General features: G+C 39.5%; 1 protein-coding gene and 1 long non-coding RNA gene across 4 annotated transcripts; both read right to left on the reverse strand.

Moving 5' to 3' along the window:
• Nucleotides 1–1,001: 1,001 nt before the first annotated feature.
• On the reverse strand, nucleotides 1,002–6,218 carry LOC117628415 (transmembrane protein 45A). 3 transcript variants are annotated; one of them, XM_034360872.1, is made up of 4 exons: nucleotides 6,045–6,218; nucleotides 4,986–5,495; nucleotides 1,700–2,196; nucleotides 1,002–1,356 (listed from the first exon to the last, which is right to left on the reverse strand). In XM_034360872.1, exons 2-3 carry the CDS (start codon nucleotides 5,330–5,332, stop codon nucleotides 1,728–1,730), a joined length of 816 nt encoding a protein of 271 aa, XP_034216763.1. In that variant the 5' UTR covers nucleotides 5,333–5,495; nucleotides 6,045–6,218; the 3' UTR covers nucleotides 1,002–1,356; nucleotides 1,700–1,727. The 3 variants fall into 3 exon arrangements, with proteins under 3 accessions (XP_034216763.1, XP_034216761.1, XP_034216762.1); XM_034360870.1 differs by having other exon boundaries at nucleotides 4,986–5,498; XM_034360871.1 differs by lacking the exon at nucleotides 6,045–6,218 and having other exon boundaries at nucleotides 4,986–5,657.
• A 7,904-nt stretch (nucleotides 6,219–14,122) lies between these two features.
• LOC117628283 lies at nucleotides 14,123–15,507 on the reverse strand. Its single transcript, XR_004585933.1, has 5 exons — nucleotides 15,314–15,507; nucleotides 15,131–15,221; nucleotides 14,806–15,022; nucleotides 14,639–14,697; nucleotides 14,123–14,173 (listed from the first exon to the last, which is right to left on the reverse strand). It is a non-coding gene; the product is annotated as an uncharacterized LOC117628283 (long non-coding RNA).
• Between the last annotated feature and the right edge of the window lie 1,501 nt (nucleotides 15,508–17,008).

A 17,008-nucleotide genomic window follows, 5' to 3' on the forward strand; every position in this document is an offset into this window, starting at 1 on the left:
CAAATCCAAACCTCAATTTCGTCCTCTTCGAATCCCTTTTGCAACCTAAACAAACCCAAACAAAACCATCTTTTCTGAATATGACAGCATGTGTTGGCATTAGGTGGCCATTGTTTGAGCATTTTGGTCCAATTTTAGGGGGTTTTGAAGTCTGGGTTTACATGCCCTCTTCAAGAACAGCAATCGTATTGTGATTTTATTGCGGTTGTATTGTAGTCATATTGCTTTTGTATTGCTATGGTATGGCTGTATTGATTTTTTTTGGTGTTTTATTGATATGTTACTGTAATTTAATAGGAATATATGTTGATATCATTTTTCTTTATCTGCTTGTGATTTGAGTAGGAGTTGAGATTATTCTTGGCTGAAGTATTATTTACGATCTCTCTCTTTCTCTCTCTTTCTCTCTCTTTGCTCTTTGTATTTTTCTCAACATTTATGTGTTAATTTAATGTCTGGCATTGTTTTGGAACCATAATCATTGTCAATCTCATTGTTTCTTTAAAAGATTGCTGTGAAATTGTTACTTCATTTTCTTCTTTCCTTTGTTTTAAGATATTTTTGTTTAGAGAAAAAGAACTCTGTTTTTGTAATCTAAAAGACTAGGTATCTATGTCCCACATCTTGAGACTAATTGAATGTGCTTTTTGATATTGAGACTAATTGAATGTGTTTTTTTAAGAAATGTTTTAATTCCTCTATAAAAAAAATAGGAAGAAGAAAAGTTTTAATTAAGGTGGCAAATTATTGGTTTATATTTATTTCTAAATATAACTTTGTCTTTTCGGCAAATTTGTAATATGGTTATTCACCCCAAAAAGCGTGCAAATGTATTTTCTAGTACTGGTTCTAAGTTATTTGGGCCCTAGATGGACTGAAATATGTTATTTGGTTTAATTATAGGCGTGCCATTATTGGTGCTAAAAGGCCTAATAAAAAAAGAAGAAGCAGAGCAAACGAACAAAAAATTTCTTGGAAGTTGTCGACGGGAAATGAAGACGTGAAAGCAAGAAGGTTGTTGAGAAACTTGAAATCAACTTGATCAAATCTGTTTGAGAGAGATTGTATGTCTTGCGTCCTTCCTGATTTTCTGTGGCCCAATCTCAATTTATCTCTTTTTAAAGCTATGGAATTTGCCCAAGTCAATTTTGGCCCAAACTAGGAGAAACATGACTTTGAACAAAGGCCTCTACATTATTTTGACAAAAAATTCTATTTGTATCTTTGATGTTATGAATGCCGAACTGTACATCCACATACTTGATGACCCTCAAACTCCAAATCCATGTTTGAGCTTTTCCCTCCCGTAAGCATTAGTTTTTTTTTTTTCTTTTCCCGCAGATATGCATTAGAAACCTGTAAAATCACATAAGTAATTTTGTCAGCACTGGTTGCATACAGATTTGAAGACAAACAGTGAAATAGTTGTACCTAAAAATTAATTCAAACGTTTTTTGATGGTTTTCCCTTGAGTTCCAATCTTTCTTTCTTAAACTTTCTCCAAAAAGAAAACATCATCATGCTAGAACAGTGCCATTTTATTTACCCCAAAAAAATAATAATAATAAAAAAGGGTTCATCAAAAGAGAAATCTTACTACCCCAGGAATGCTTTTCATCCCTTTTTGTTTTTGGGTTATTTCAACTTATTCCACTGCCAACATTGCAACAAAAATATATACAAGGATAGGCTAGCGTACCCCTATTTCGATCTTCAACCAATACATCCTATACCGCACGCAAGCTCCTTGGATCAGAATGCCCAAATCTTAAAGCAACAAAACCATATCCTCCCACAACTGCAGTAAGTACACCAAGAACCAGGACAAAGAACTGGAAGTTTGCAAGCAACTCACCCCGGACCTCATTGTCCACAGAATGACATGAGATCGTATCATCCTTAAGCTGACAACCATCTGGCATCATGGGGCCATAGAGAGTAAATGCAGTCTGATAAAACCAGAGGCCTTGTAGAGTCATGGCAATACCGCTACATAAATCAATTGGAAAGCTGGTTGGTAAGAGGGCTCCAGCAACAGTCGATAATATGCAGAGCCCAATTAGAAGGACAAGGAGGATGTGGTAATAACCCTCGAGGCCTTTATGAGTTGTTGAGTGAAAGTAGAACAGAAGATACTCTGCACAGAATGCTGTGGCAGCAATCAGACAAAGAGCTCCTTCAGGCAACGGAAGAAATCTAAATGCAAGAAATTAAAAGAAAAAAAGAATTAGACATACTTACAAGGTTATCACATACACAACAGGCCAAAAAATAAAAACAGAGGTTATTGCTTAGATGAAGTGATGGATGAATAAATTAGCACTTAATTAACAATTAGGGGTTATGATCGGATGAGTACTGTAATATTGTTGAAGCACCCATAACAATGCGAAAATAGCTTTCACCACCTATCCATGTTTAACTGTAGTCTCTAATGTTAAAATTCCAACTACAATCAAATAAGAAAAGGGAATCCAACAACAAATGGCTTAAGGCCTATGTGGCAATGAGAACATCCTGAACCATCTAATGAGGTGTTTAAACTACCTGAACCCTATATACTGTGCAGCAATAAATGAACTGAGTCAGAGGAGAAGATTGATGAAGTTGCTGCCGCCATCTCATAATTTAATTTTCAGGTCTGCATACTAACTAGTCAGAACTCAAGAAAACCCCCATAAAAATTTAATCAGTTTTCATAAGGACTTGGATCCTATTATTTTATAAAATTAGTTTCGCAAGTAATTCTGAGATATTTTTGCAGAAGTGGATTTAATCTGCATTCTGCAGGCTGCTGCGAATTATCATGGACTTCGGTTCTATTGGGCTTCTTCAGGTCCTGCTCAATAGGCATGAGCTTATAGAAACTCAGAATTGGAGGTGCCTTAAACCTTAGTATTCCAAGACTGGAACTTCATATAATGTTCCCACAAGAAATTGGATCATGGAAAGAAAGACAGAAGTTGCACAAGCACTAACATTTTGATGCCCTAACCCGCAACCCTATTCTACTTCTATTTGCTCTTTTTGCTAGATGAACTACCAGACTAGATCATTGACACCCATCAATGCTTTTATTTTGAGTTTACTAGGACAAGTAGATTATTCAAATGGTCAGAATCATTGTTATTTCATCTTCAACACGCAAGGGCTTGACAGGTACTGGTGACATGAATGTCAACTTGGGTAGGAAAAACAGGAGTAAGAGCCCTTATCTCACCTATCAAAGGGAGGAACTTAAACAGTAGCAAAGGCAACGTTAGGAGGACCAGACCATAAATTTCAGATGGTTCAGAAAATGGCTCAAAATTCTGAGCATAAGAGCAAGTCCCCTGAAGTTTGGGACCAGCTGCCTTCTTCCACCACCTGCTGAGGTGGTGTCACCACTTTCTGACCTCTAGAGGGGAGGTGGAGGTTCAAATGCATTGTCATTGAAGACTCCTCCAAAGGACAATTGACTTCTTTTCTATAGCAACCCAAAAAAAAAAATTAATGGTTTTTGGTTGATGTGTAGCATCTAGAAGCTACTGTGTTTCAGCAAAAGGGAAGGCATCAGGGGGGTCTGTTTCACAAGTCAGCAGGCCTGGCTCAAAATTGGAAGTGGAAGAAGCCCCTCCAACATCAGCATGCACATGTACAAAATGGGTAGCACCAGGTTGTATGGGCTGCAAAGGAGTCAATCTGTCATCTTGAGAGCTGATAAAAGTTGAAACAATTATCTACTCTTCCTCCATGGTCAAACAATGGAGCTGGTTGGAAGTTTGCTCCTGCATGACTAGAGCTGACTTGAGTAGGACATAAATATATACCTCTCAGCTGACTTGTTTAGTGCCTAGGTTCCATAAATGTAAGGGGCCTACCAGATATTTCTTGGGCTAATGAATTAAGGGAAATCTACTGCAGGATTCAAAGGTTTTAGGGGAGGAAGGGAAGTGGTGATGGGGAGAGGGTGTGCTGTTTGAAAGGAGGGTCTTGCTGACATCCATTTGCTTCCAGTCACATTACAAACTGTGCGGACATACAATATTTTAGGCTATCACAGAACAGAAATAAAATAACAAATTGCCATTTCATTGACTCTTAAAAACTGCGTTGACTAATACCAAACACTGTGCACAACAAGCCAAATTGTTGAGTTGCCCAGAACAGAGCGAAAGCCCAAGTTTTACAGATGTCCTAAATGAGGAAATTATTAATTTGTTATCTTCTTAGTTTCAGTACACAGATTCACTAGAAACCAGTAAAAATCATGAGAAATAATGTCAAACCAATATCAACACGATAATAAAACCACTAAATGAAAACAACCTAGAGACAAAAAACAGATGATGCAGATGGAGAATGCCTGAAGGAAGCTTAGGCTGAACTCAATGTAAACCACCCCATGCCCCATTCACTTGCACTGGATTCTGGAATATCTAATTGCAAATTATTATTCCCACCTAATATACACCAGGTGACACAGCCATCTACGTGTGCAAGTACTATTATTTCAACAGTTTAGCTTAGTAAGTTTCTATAATTACAATCAATTAAAATCTTAACACTGCTAAAGAAACAGAGGAAACACAGATACAAATGCCTCCAACCTGAAACAAAAACAAAAAAAAACAAAAAACAAAAAAAAAAAAAAAAAATAGTTTTTGGATGTGTCATTTCTGTTAATTTGTGTTTGGTGCAGTGAAAACATTCACTTGAGTAAATAGAAAATGTAATGCTCTCAATTGACTGAAACATTTACTTCATCAGTTTCAAGCAGTGATTTAATAGCCGCGCCTTTCAATACAAGGCTCTGGATCAAACGCCTCGTTTTAGGCCTTAAGGTAAAACACTGGTCTCAAGTACTAAGGATCTAACAGTCCATAATTTTATCTCTTTCTGTATCCTATAACTTTCCCAAGAATCAAACAGATTGTTACACAGCATGACATAAAAGATAATGAAAAAGGAAATTAACATGATGAATCAATTGACTACAAGCATACCTTGTCTTCTCTGAGAGCAGACTGACAACGCCAAAGATAAAGAACATAAGAAGCATTCCAGAGTGCTCAAAATCATTCATGTGGGAAGGGTTCAAGACTCCATTGACAAAGAACTTGAGATGGGTCGAATACAAAAGCTCGATACACATATCAATGAAAGTACCAATAGCTATAATATAAAGCTCCAAATACTTGAGCCTCCCATCAAAACCCGGCACAGGACTCCATACCTGAACTCGGAAGGACTTGGGGTTGGATACATATCTCACCAACGAGCTCCATACGTGCCATACCCCAACTAAAAAAAACAACGTCCCTGGCAGAGCATGACCCGGGAAAGAACCCATCTTGCCTGATATATTATCTGCAACTCCTTTGCCTTCTTCAACAAAACCAGTTCATTCCCTTTCAAGGGGAGACACTTTGAGGGTCGTACTTTGAATTTCCTTTTCTTTTTCAGTTGAAAGTTGTGGCTGCCTTTTGGGTTTCTTGCTTTGAATGAATTTGCTTCTTCTAGAAAAAAGACTTTGATTAGAAAATTTATGCGAGTATTTGTCAATTACCATTCATGAAATTTCCAAATACGGATACTTTTGAGTTTCTAAAGTCTCATTTTGATGAAAAGAAGAAGAGGAACCATTCTTGAAAGCCAAGCTCTTTGTTGGTATTTGAAAGTTGGACAAAAAACAAAAAGAAAAATAAAAGGTCTCACCAGAAAGTCAAAGTTGAACAGCTGATAAAAAAAAAACCCAATTAAACAATTGTTTGAAGAAAAAGATTGTGAAAAAAGAGTAGAAATTTACCCAACAGCTCAAGACAGCCTAGAAACAAAAACCCAGCTTTTACACATATAAAACTGCATCACAATTCACAAAACCAGCTTCTTTCTTTTCCCAAAGAAAGTGGTAGAGAGAGAAATATATAAATATATTTATTATGATTATTATAGAGTGGAATTATTTGAAGAAATTAGTGTTACAAAGTAATTGATTAGCGTGTAAAGAGCAATCATCATGATATTAAATAGAAAAAGAAAATTAATAATTCAAATTGACGTACTTGCAATACTAATAAGCGTATGATTGATCAAAGCCTTGTCTTCTTTTTTTCAGACCCAAAAAGCCACAAAGACTGAGAGGAGAGAGAGAGAGAGAGAGAGAGAGGGAAGTGTAAAGGGGGGCTGGCTGGCTGTGTCTCTTGTGAATGTGATGATGACGATGGTGATGATCCGTGAGACCGATGGCTGAAAACGCAAAAAGGCAAAAGAGACGGAGATAGTTAAAGGGGAATTGTTTTCACGTGTGTGCTTCGTGCGCCTACCTCGATATCTCCCATAACGTGGTGGGCCCATCCGAGATCTACACCGTCGGGTCATTTTCTTCTTACAGTTATTTTCCCATTTCATCACCTGTGTCAAGCCTAGATAGTAAATTCATATCGTTAAAAATAGTCACGTGACTACACGTGACTATTTTTAAAGGTCATTTTCGTCCAAACTCACCCCTTTCGATCTAACCCATGATTTAAGGCAATGTCTATAGTGCACCAGGTGTACCGATACATCCAGTTTTTTTTAAAAACATGGATACCAATTATACAAGTTATCAAGTTTCCACCTTTTGTTAATATTTAAGTGCAAATGCAATTGCATAAGCGTCATGCAATTATGATCTCCCTATTTGGCAATTGGCATAAGATTTGACATGTTATTTTTCAAATGAATTTATTCTAAGTTTATTTACTGTAGTATTCTCTGAAACTTTGGTCAATTCTCAGTTTGCCTTTCAGAAGGTTAAATGGCCCACTTAATCCCCTTGACCATGATTTGGTGTTCCACTTTATTCCATACCGTCAACTCCATCCAAAATTATGTTAAAATTGCTGACGTAGCAAGGGTATTTTAGTCATTCCTAACACATGAGTTATTTACCCACCAATCTAATAAGGCAAAGTGGATCACACATCCACCATGGACCAAAAAAATTAATAAAAAATTTCTTTACCTTTAAAAAATAAAAAAATCAACTACACACCATAATTACACAATAAAAAAATTTTAATAATCAATTACCCAGCCTCTCTCTATCTTCTTTTCTTTCTCCTTTACTTTGCCACACGCTTCTTGCTAGGTGGATGTGATGGGACAGATTGGTCTTCAAGTGGAATTCTTGTTTTTTGGTGTCTTTGGATTTTGAAGGTCTTTAAGTGTAGTTTATTTGGTTTTCTTCTTGATTTGCAATTTACAAAAAGGGTTCTAAAAATGCCTATGTTCCAGCCAACTGGTAGGACAAGAGTTGGGGATATGAAGTTTGATGTGGGTAGTGGTGGCAAGTTCTAGATCGGGACACTGCAATGAAAGATGGGATTTTGGGTGGTGGAGATGGGTTAATTTGTGGTGGTGGTGTTGGTGTTGTGGTTGAAAAATTGGATATGAAGAATATGATTGAAGAGCTTGAGGCCATTGAGATGGGTTAACCTTCATCGATGATGCGGCGCTCGTAGAGCTCGTGGCTTGCACTCATTGCCTGGAGGAGGACACCAACGAGCTTCTTCGTCTTGGATCAAGCTCGGCTAAATCTTTCTTGAATAAGTGTGCCTTGTAGGCTAGAAAGGGAGAAAGAGAAAGACGGGAAGAGAGAGGCAACTGGGGAGGGGCTGGAGTTAGGGATGGGAAAGCGGCTAGGGTTGGGTTGGTGCTGCTGAGGGAGGTTGGGAAATTGATTTTGTAATTTTGTAATTATGTAATTGATTTTTTATATTTTATATTTTGTAAAGGAAAATTAATTTTTTATTTTTATTTTTTTGGTCCATGTTGGATGTGGGATCCACTTTCCTTATAAAATTGATGAGTAAATGACCCATTTGTTGAAAATGACTAAAATACCCCTGCCATGTCATCAATTTTAACAGAATTTTGAATGGAGTTGACAGTAGGGGGTAAAGTGGAACACAAAACCATGGTCAAGGAGGTTAAGTGGGTCACTTTAACTTTCAAGGGGGAAATGAGATTTACCCAAAGTTTCAGGGGGTACTATAGTAAATAAGCCTTTATTCTATTTGACTCACGATGGCATGCTTATAAATTTCGCAATGACATTTGTTTGCTTTTATAAATCTAAAGTTACCAATTCAAACTATCTTTTTTTTATGAGAACCGTTTTAGACTCTTTGGTTGTTTTTTTTTTTTTTTTCCTGATTTCTATCATTTACCTCATTGTAGCTTTGCTCAATTTCATTATGATAGTTGATGGTTTTATTTATATAAATTCTGATGGCTAGTTGTGGTTAATTCCTCCGTATTTTATGTTTAGTTTTTAAAAATCAATTTAGGCTGATAGTTTTAATTTTTGTTTCTTGTGTGTTTGTAGAATTGGTGAACGTACATCAATATTTATTTGAGAGCTTGGAAGTATTTATCCATCTGTAGGGGTCTTTTGTTCCAGTAGCCTGACGAATGGACTTTGGCTGTTGTAAGGGGAAGGCGAACAAAATTTTCCCTATACCTGAGTTCAAGAACCAGGCTCCAAAAGAGTTTTGAAAAGTTTGCTGAAACCTTAGAAAACACTTTGGATCCTTTTCATCAGTAAGCCGAATGAATGTGACAAATTTATAATATGGCTTGCTTGAGGAGCCTGCGGCATGGGAGCTAGACCTTCACGAGTTTAGCAATTAAGAAAAAAAACAGCTTGAACTTCTTACAAAAACAAAGGCTCAGAGTAGGGGGAGGAAGTAAACTAGGGACGTTTTGACTAGAGAAGAGGGAAGGAGATGGGAATGGAGAGTGGGGTGGCTTGAGTGAATTTTTATTTGCTTGACAAAGCTTGGTCGCACTCTGGATGATGCCTTTGCTGGGTAGAAGAAGCCTCATTTTATAGGCACTTCAACCCCTTAATTTTATCAGACCTCCTCCTTGCTTTTCACTCACTTTCTTCCATTCACTCTTATTTGGTGAAATTCCCCTACCCAGAGTGCATAGGTAACAAGCCCTTTGGGGTTCCAAGATTTTTACATAGCTGGACCTCTCCATGTGGGTGAGGCACCACCAGCTTTTCTTCTTGGTTTTCCTATTAGAGCTTGCAGAGGAAAGGAGAATGGACAGAGCTTTTGCCTAATGGGTATTCTTCCCCCACGTACGAATTCCCTTTGGTTTTTGAGATGGCTTCATGTTGACTCTGCTATGAAGCTTTGGCAAGGGCTGAACACAACGCTAGATATTTTATTAGGTATTGGGCTGGGCTTTTCCTAAGGTATTGGGTCATTGGCCACTTGTTTCCAATAGTCAGCTAAGTCTTTCATGGTTTCGTCAAACTGCTGGAAGTAGCTTATTTGCTCTTCTTTTGACGAGATGCTGAATGCCTTAGCTGATGAGAGGCTTTCCTAAACATTGTAGACCACTACATATTTTCTTAAGTTGCTAGGTCACGTTTTTCTCTTTCTCTATTACTTACTCATGTGCTTGGGCCCAAGAAATGGGCTTGAGTTTTGGGGCTCCCAAGCAGCCCAAAACTTCCATCCCTTGAACATGTAATGGGCCTCGTGAGGGCTCGTACCCATCCATTCCACAATCTTCTCAGCAAGCCCCAGATTTTATGTGGATTGGGCCTACTTTAGCTTGTAGCATGGCTTGGTATTTATAGTAGTGATCCTTTTGCCTGTCTTTGCGTGTTTATTTGGCATGTTTGAACTCTAGGGTATGACAATAGGTTGTGACCAAGCTAAATAGTATGTTCATAGGTGAATGAACGTGGGCTTAAAACAAAAATACATTATGAAATGAACCCACATATAAAAGTGGGCTGGTCTGCTCATTATTTGTGTTCGTACATTTATTCATTATTGCAATACAAATAACACCTCCACTATACTAGTGATGGAGGGGATTCAAGAGCCGGTACATTTTTACTAGCTCATTATTGACCCTTCTGCATGGTGGGTTTGCGTGTTTGCTTGGCATGGCATGCGACCCATGATTTATACGGGTGTATCTGACAAATTCTCGTACACCCTAGTTGGGCTTCTTTCTCGCTTAAATATTGCGCTGGGCTAAAATTAAGCTTGGTCCCAGCCTTGGATTTTTGGGCCTTAACATTAGCCTCCTTGATTATTGGGGCCATGAATAGGTGCTAATAAGGGCCAAATAATCAAACCCATCCCAAGAATTAAATCCACATTGGTGATATGACCTTCTCGCTTCCTGCGTGTGATAGCGCAATAATTACATTCTAGCAGCTTTTTACGGTTCCCAGATAGGTATTTTAAAAATAAAAAAACTTTTTATGTCTTCGCTCTTCTTCACTCTTCTTACTGCCCTTCACTTCATTCCTCCTTCCACTTTTGCTGACCTCTTATTACACCCAAGGCGTCAAGGGCACCATCTGCAATTGTTGGTTAGTTACCTCATACCCTGACCCCGCCGGCCCTCGTGTGAAAGAAATTGTTCGCAATCGTTGGAGGAGGTAACCGTCTGCCCTTTTAAAATCCCCCCCCAAATTTCTCGTTTCCCTTAGATTTACCCCAAGGCCATGCTTGAGGAGACCAATTTCCCTCTAATTTCTCTTGATTTGGCAAGCTGCTGGAAAGGACGCAAGCAGGAGTGGTGGTAAGCATCGTTCCTCTTTCCCTTTTTTGTTTCTTCATCTTGTTACTGCATATATATACACACATACATACACATATATTCTGAGAGCTTTCCATGAAAGGACAATTGTAATCTTCCTTAGTTCTTCTTCTTGATCTTTCGGTGCTGCATGTTTGTTTGATCCCTTTTGCCTGTCTTTATTTGCTTGAAATTAGATATCGACCACTGATTAGGGATTTTTGGGCACCCACCAAGTGATAGCTTGTCTTGATTGATTCTCTGTATCCGCTCTTATTTGTTTGAAACCAGATATTGAATATTAATTGAGAACCTTTGAATTCCCACTAAGCGATAGTGTGTCCTGGTCAAGTGCAACACCTTAGATGATGCCAGGTGTCACGGCCCGCATGTTTAAGGCCCAGCCCGTTGGATTGATCATGCTAGACCTCTTAGCCCACATGTCTAGATTCGATGTATAGTAGTAGGTAGACGTCGGTTGGTGGAAGTAGCAGGTAGATCTCGGTTGGTGAGATTGTATCCTAGCCCTCTATTGTAGTGGTAGGTGGGATAGGAATAGTATATAAGGAGGATGTCTCATTGTGTATCCTCACCTCACAACTTGTAAAGCATTTGAGTAACAATACATGCATATATTCTCCCAAACTCTCTTAAGCTTTCTTATCCTTTCTTGCTCTTGCGATTGTTCTTTGCTTGGTTCAATCTTGTGTTGTAAGAAGGAGGCTGACTTAGCTTGTTCGAGAGGCGATCAAGTCTAAAGCCGCACAGAAGGAAGACTCCGAAAAAGTCATCCCATGACACAGGGCACGATATGAAGATAACGAGCATGTAATACTACTTATGTTATATGTTTGATGTCTTTGCCTTTACTCTAGGATAGTCAATCCACGACCCCTCTAAATAATTGACTTCTGCAGTTTGGGCTTTCTTTTGCACTTGTATCATATAGTTCGGGTGAAATTATACAATGGCATGGGCTCGATTCTATGGTAGGCATGACCTTAGTATCATTGCGTGAGGAACGCATGTAGGCGTGTGTATGTTTTCTTTAAATTTTTTTTTCTGGGATTATGAGCCTTCAAGACTGGGGGTGTAAAGGTGCCGGAACTCATCCATTTCCTTTTGTGCTTTTTTTTTTTTTTTTTTAATGTGTGCAGATATCAGTGACTTAACGAATCCTACCATGGCTTCCACCAATCTCCCGCCAATTATGATGGATCATCTCTACTCCATGGATGATGGACTAAAAAGGTGAGGGCCCCTTTTACTGCTCAAAGATGCATGCGGGAACTTTGTTGTTGGTGATGAGCCGAAGCCTAAGGATACCCTTGTGATCGAACCAGCATCAATATCCATGTGTTGCATTGAGAAAGGCATATTCCTGACTGTCCATTTGTTTTTTTAGTTTCCCTGCGGTATTAGCAAGGGTTGGTCCAAGTAGATCGACCGCGAGCTGCTGGATTCGTCTACTTGTGACATTTTGCGCAGGGCGTAAGTACTCGATGCTATTTTCCTCTCCAAGATGTGCAACATTCACGTTAAAGCAAAGATGCTCCGCCACGTGATCAAGAGGTGGAGTTCCGAGACTCACACCTTTATATGCCTATTTGGGGAATTTACCTTCACCCTTGAGGATGTGGCAAACCTTTTCTGCCTCCATGTTTGTGGTAATCGGAACCCCTTTGATATTGCCCTAACCCTAGAGGACATGGACGAGCTTGCGGTTCTGCGGAAAGGTGCTCCAACTTCTCCCAGCACTTCGCTCCGATTCAGCAACTAAGTGCAATATTTCGGGGATGCAAACAGACAGGGGACTTGCCGCATTTATTTCGCTGTGGCTTAGGAGATTTATCTTTTGTGACTTCTCTCAAGACTGCATACATGAGCGAGTATTCGTTTTTGCTTTAGCCATAGTCCGAGGTGACACGATTCCTTTAGCCCCCATGTTCCTGGGGCACCTGTCCCGACTACTTGACCAGGCTCAACTTCTTGAGAAACGTGCAGCAGGAACCATGGGTGAGGATACTCTTTTGAATTCGGGTTTTTTGCAAGTATTTTTGTGGGAACACCTCAAAGGACTGGATGTGCACCCACTCCCTTATATGCATGCTAGGCAGCTTGCTAACTCTGGCAAGGGTTCCTATATGCCGGACAAACTTCTCTTGATCTGCAGGTGGTTTAAGCAGATGTAGAGGAAGGGCTAGAATTTCCTGAAGTTATTGGACAACATTGAGAGCTTCATCTTCCGTCCTTATGGTGCTTTAGCAGAGGCATATACCTATGTGCCCTTTTATGCTGATGTTGAGGGTGCAGCCGAGGTTCCAGCAGCCATGGCACAAGGCTGCAGTTTCAGAAGATACTCCATGTTGAACATTGCCTGTCTCCCATTGCCCACTTTAGGTGATAGCCGCTTAGAGATCTTCATGGTTTACTCACCACATTAGGTAAGACAGCAATTTGGGCTTGACCAGGGCATGCCAATCGGTCCCAACCACAGTGACCCATTCCCACTTCACAGGGTCTTTTGGAGTAATGATAACGTGTCGGATGGTAGCAGGCCCCTTGTCTTAGCCGATAAGGGAAGAGTTGGTGACTTCTCAAGCCTACTGGGACCACTACCTTGCTTCCTTTCGTGAATTCCAGTCCTCCCACTGCGACAAATTATTTCCCTCAACTACTCGTCATGCTAGTCTAGTATCGGAAGAGAAAGCAATTCTGCTCAGCGAGAAATGCAACCGGCCCTTTATTTTCAAAAGTGGTGACATTGTTGGGGAATTTCCCAAGTCAAGATAGAAACTGGGAATGCAGAGTTCTTGCAGTTCCGGAAAAGGCATGACACCGATGTCGGGTAAACGGAAGCGGGAGGAGAAGCATAGTGCAGGAAAGGACCAAACCGCCAGTAAACCTAGAAGGTTTATTTTGAAAGTGGCATCGAGTGGCCTTCCCCGAACTAAAGAAACAACTCCCCCGGGACATCTACAACCTCTAACTTTCACTGCATCCGAGAGCCACGACCGTGCTGGTAAGGCCTTGGAAACCACCCCTCTTCGCAGTAAGTATTGACTCTGTCTGATGCCTGAGTTATTTGCTCTCTTTCTCTTTTATTTATTTATATGTCTTTTAAGAGAAAATTGGCACCACCCCAAAAAGAAAGAGAAGTGATGCAGCTCCTGTGCTCCCACATGTGACCCCAAAAAGCCGCAACATGCGTATCCTGCAGGCAAGGTTTATCGGTGCTTGTTGAGATAAAAAATTCGTTCATAGCAAATTAAATTTTGGCCCAAGTTTAAAGAAGTTGGGCCCATAGCTAAAATGGTTTTGTGGACTTGTTGCTAAATTGGCTTAGGCCCAAATGAATTAATATTAATATTTTTACAAGAAAATATTAAGCATTAACAGAACATGTACGTTGAGTTGAGTAGTGGCTGGAAATGGGAAGTTACTCCCACCCACATACGTGAGGCAACAACTGGCTCCACTATGTCAGTTCCTCTTGGTCTATAAAAAGGAACCAAAGGATGCAAAACAAAGGAAGAAAAAAGTACCAAATTGCTGCAGAAATCCACAAGAAGAGAAACAAAGCACCAAACTGCTGCAGAAATCCAAAGAAGAGAAGCAAGCATAAGAGATACGAAGCTCTGTCATAATACCATTAAGAAGGTATAAACAAATTCATTTAAGTATCCTTTTATGTACAACTGACTTGCAGGCAAAAAAATATGTATGTGAGGCCATTGTACAGAAGCTTGAACTTCCTCCATGTTTGATATCAAGAAATGTATCATATCAACAGAGACCGTAGCAGGGGAAAAATGTGAACAAATCCTCCCAAATTGGCAATAATTATGCTACTTACACAAAGAGAGCTCTCACAAGGACCTCTCTATTGTGAATTACAGATGGGCTTCTACAAGAATCCCACTGTACAAGTGCTGTGAACACCTTGTGAGTGTCCATAGGCACATTGTGGTACTCAGAGAAGACCTTGTGAGTGTTCTTGAGTACCAAAAACAGAAAACATCAACAGTTCAGATGCTTTGTTACATGCTCAACCCACCTTCAGCAGAGCAAAATTCTAAATCTGCAGATTGGAGAAAGAACAGGTAGCAAAACGTGCTGCAAATGGAGAAAATCAATAACTCTGTTTTAGTCTCACCCATTAGCATAAACAGAAGAAAATATATTAAAGGAGATGCAGAAATTACTGAGTGCCAGAAAGCTTACAAAAGCTGATGATTCAAACCCACTTTCTGTGCTTCAAAATTAATCAACAAAGAAAAATCCCAAGTCAGACAGCTCACGAAAATTACTAAGCCAGCACTCCTCTGCAGCAAATTGCAAAAGGTTCTCACTTTGTTGTTGGCAAAACATGAAGCAACTAAGACAAAGCAAAACCAGCACCTCAATGGGCAGTATGATGGCCCTCTCAAATGATGTGAGTCTGCAAAGGAAAATATGCAAAGCCTTAGAAATTCCAATCAAATTGGAAAGAAAAGAAGGCACAAAGCATCAGCAAGCAAAAAAAACAGTAAAAGGAAAAATGGCTCACCAATAAGCCTCTTGTGTTGCGATTGTTGAAGAACCCAAAAGCAACACGAGCCAAAGACAAAGAAGCCTAAAAGTTGAAGAAGTCCCAGAAGCTGAAAGAGAAAAGTGACTAAAAGCAAATGAGAAGAAAAGAAAACTAAAAGCAAAGATAGGGGAATAAGACAAAAAATAAAATAAAAGAAACCTGCCAAAGCAAAGGGAATGACGCCTGGGATGACTTTCAATTCATTTTTAGTGGACTACATGGTCTGCTTTGACAAACATGAGCAAAGGCAAGGTCTTGCCTTGGTTTTTGCATCTCAAACTCAAGGCTCCGTACTGATTGTGACAGATGAGTAGTTGAAGAGATATATATAATTTGGTCCAGTTTGAATTGATTTGAACTACTCCAGATAAAGATGGAAGTGACTCAGTTTGAATTGATCTCTACTACTCCAAATAGATATCGGTTTTGGTTTCAGTTGGCAGCTGGCTCTCAAAGCCTCTCTGACGTGGGCTTTTTGTTTATAGGCCAAGCTAAATGGGACTTTGCCCCAGCAAAAGCTCCAGTTACAAATCAAAGAATGCACTGCCGTTGTTTAGTGGAAAAGTAAAGGAAGAAAGTGGGGTGAAGAGTTTGTTGTTTAGTGAAGACGTGATAATAGCAAACCCAAAGCCCAACCAATTGGTTTTGCTGGACATGCACAGACTCGCATGTTCCCAGCCAAATATCCAAAAATCGTCAAAGAAGGATGAAGGGCAAATGGGTCATCTTCCAAATTCAAGTGTTCGAACAGTATAACAACTCTCACATGTTTAATGGGGTCAACCATTGACAATTCTCAAGTGCTAGAAAATACCAGTTAACAAACCGTCAAATAAATTTGGATGGACCTTTTCCTCAAATCAAAATTTGTCCGTCCAAAATTCCCTTCAGAATAAAAAAACGTATCAATTAGCAAATAATTGATACGAAAATCCCAAATTTCTCAAATGGTACCAAATCATTCTAAATTTCTTCATGAGTCATCTACCCGTATAAATTTCAATGGATCAAATTCAAATTTCTCAAATATATAAATTCTAAATTATTGGGCCATACATACCCATGAATTTCTAATTTTTCCCATAGGTCATCTACCTATGAAAATCTTCAAATCGTCTCAAAGACACCAACTCGAAATTATTGGGCCACACTTACCCATTAATTTCTAAACCGTCGAACTACGTTGGTTTGATCCCTTTAAAAGGGTACGTAGGCAATCTAGAGATTCAATCTAGATGCAACCATCCCAAACATATTTCCATATCGAATCCCTGGTTTATTCAGATAAATTCACTCAAACTCCTCAATCAAACCCATTCAAATTCTTCGTTTTGTGATGAGTCATTTATTCATCATGAATTTTTGAACTACGAGTGGCTTGATTCCCGCAAAGGATACGTAGGCATCCTGAGGTTGGACTTGGGAGCAGCCACAAAATCAAACACACACGTTCTGTTTTTTTTTATGATGGAATCAAAGGGTTTTCCCTTGAAGCAAGGGATTGTAATTAAGAGACTTGCGTCTCGAATGGGTCGAACCTAAAATAATAAAACCCCATTATTTAATTAGTGGTGGTGAAATTATATTAGGAAGATCACCATTTTCCTTCAACAGTGCTCGTGTGAGCAATAGTGGAGCTTCCGGAGCTGCAACTGTGGTGATTGTTGATGATGATAGTGATAGTGATGATGCCATTGACGCTAAGGCTAGCGTTCCAGAACAAGAGGGCATCCGTGACATTGGCGATGCAGGCGAAGACCTTGATGAAGACAATTATTATAACCATGACAAGATACATATGTATGCCCATGTGGCTATTCAGAAGAGGCAGATGACTTGGATACCCCTCACAGG

The sequence above is a fragment of the Prunus dulcis genome, chromosome 5 (assembly GCF_902201215.1).
Source record: "Prunus dulcis chromosome 5, ALMONDv2, whole genome shotgun sequence".
NCBI classification, from domain to species: Eukaryota; Viridiplantae; Streptophyta; class Magnoliopsida; order Rosales; family Rosaceae; genus Prunus; species Prunus dulcis.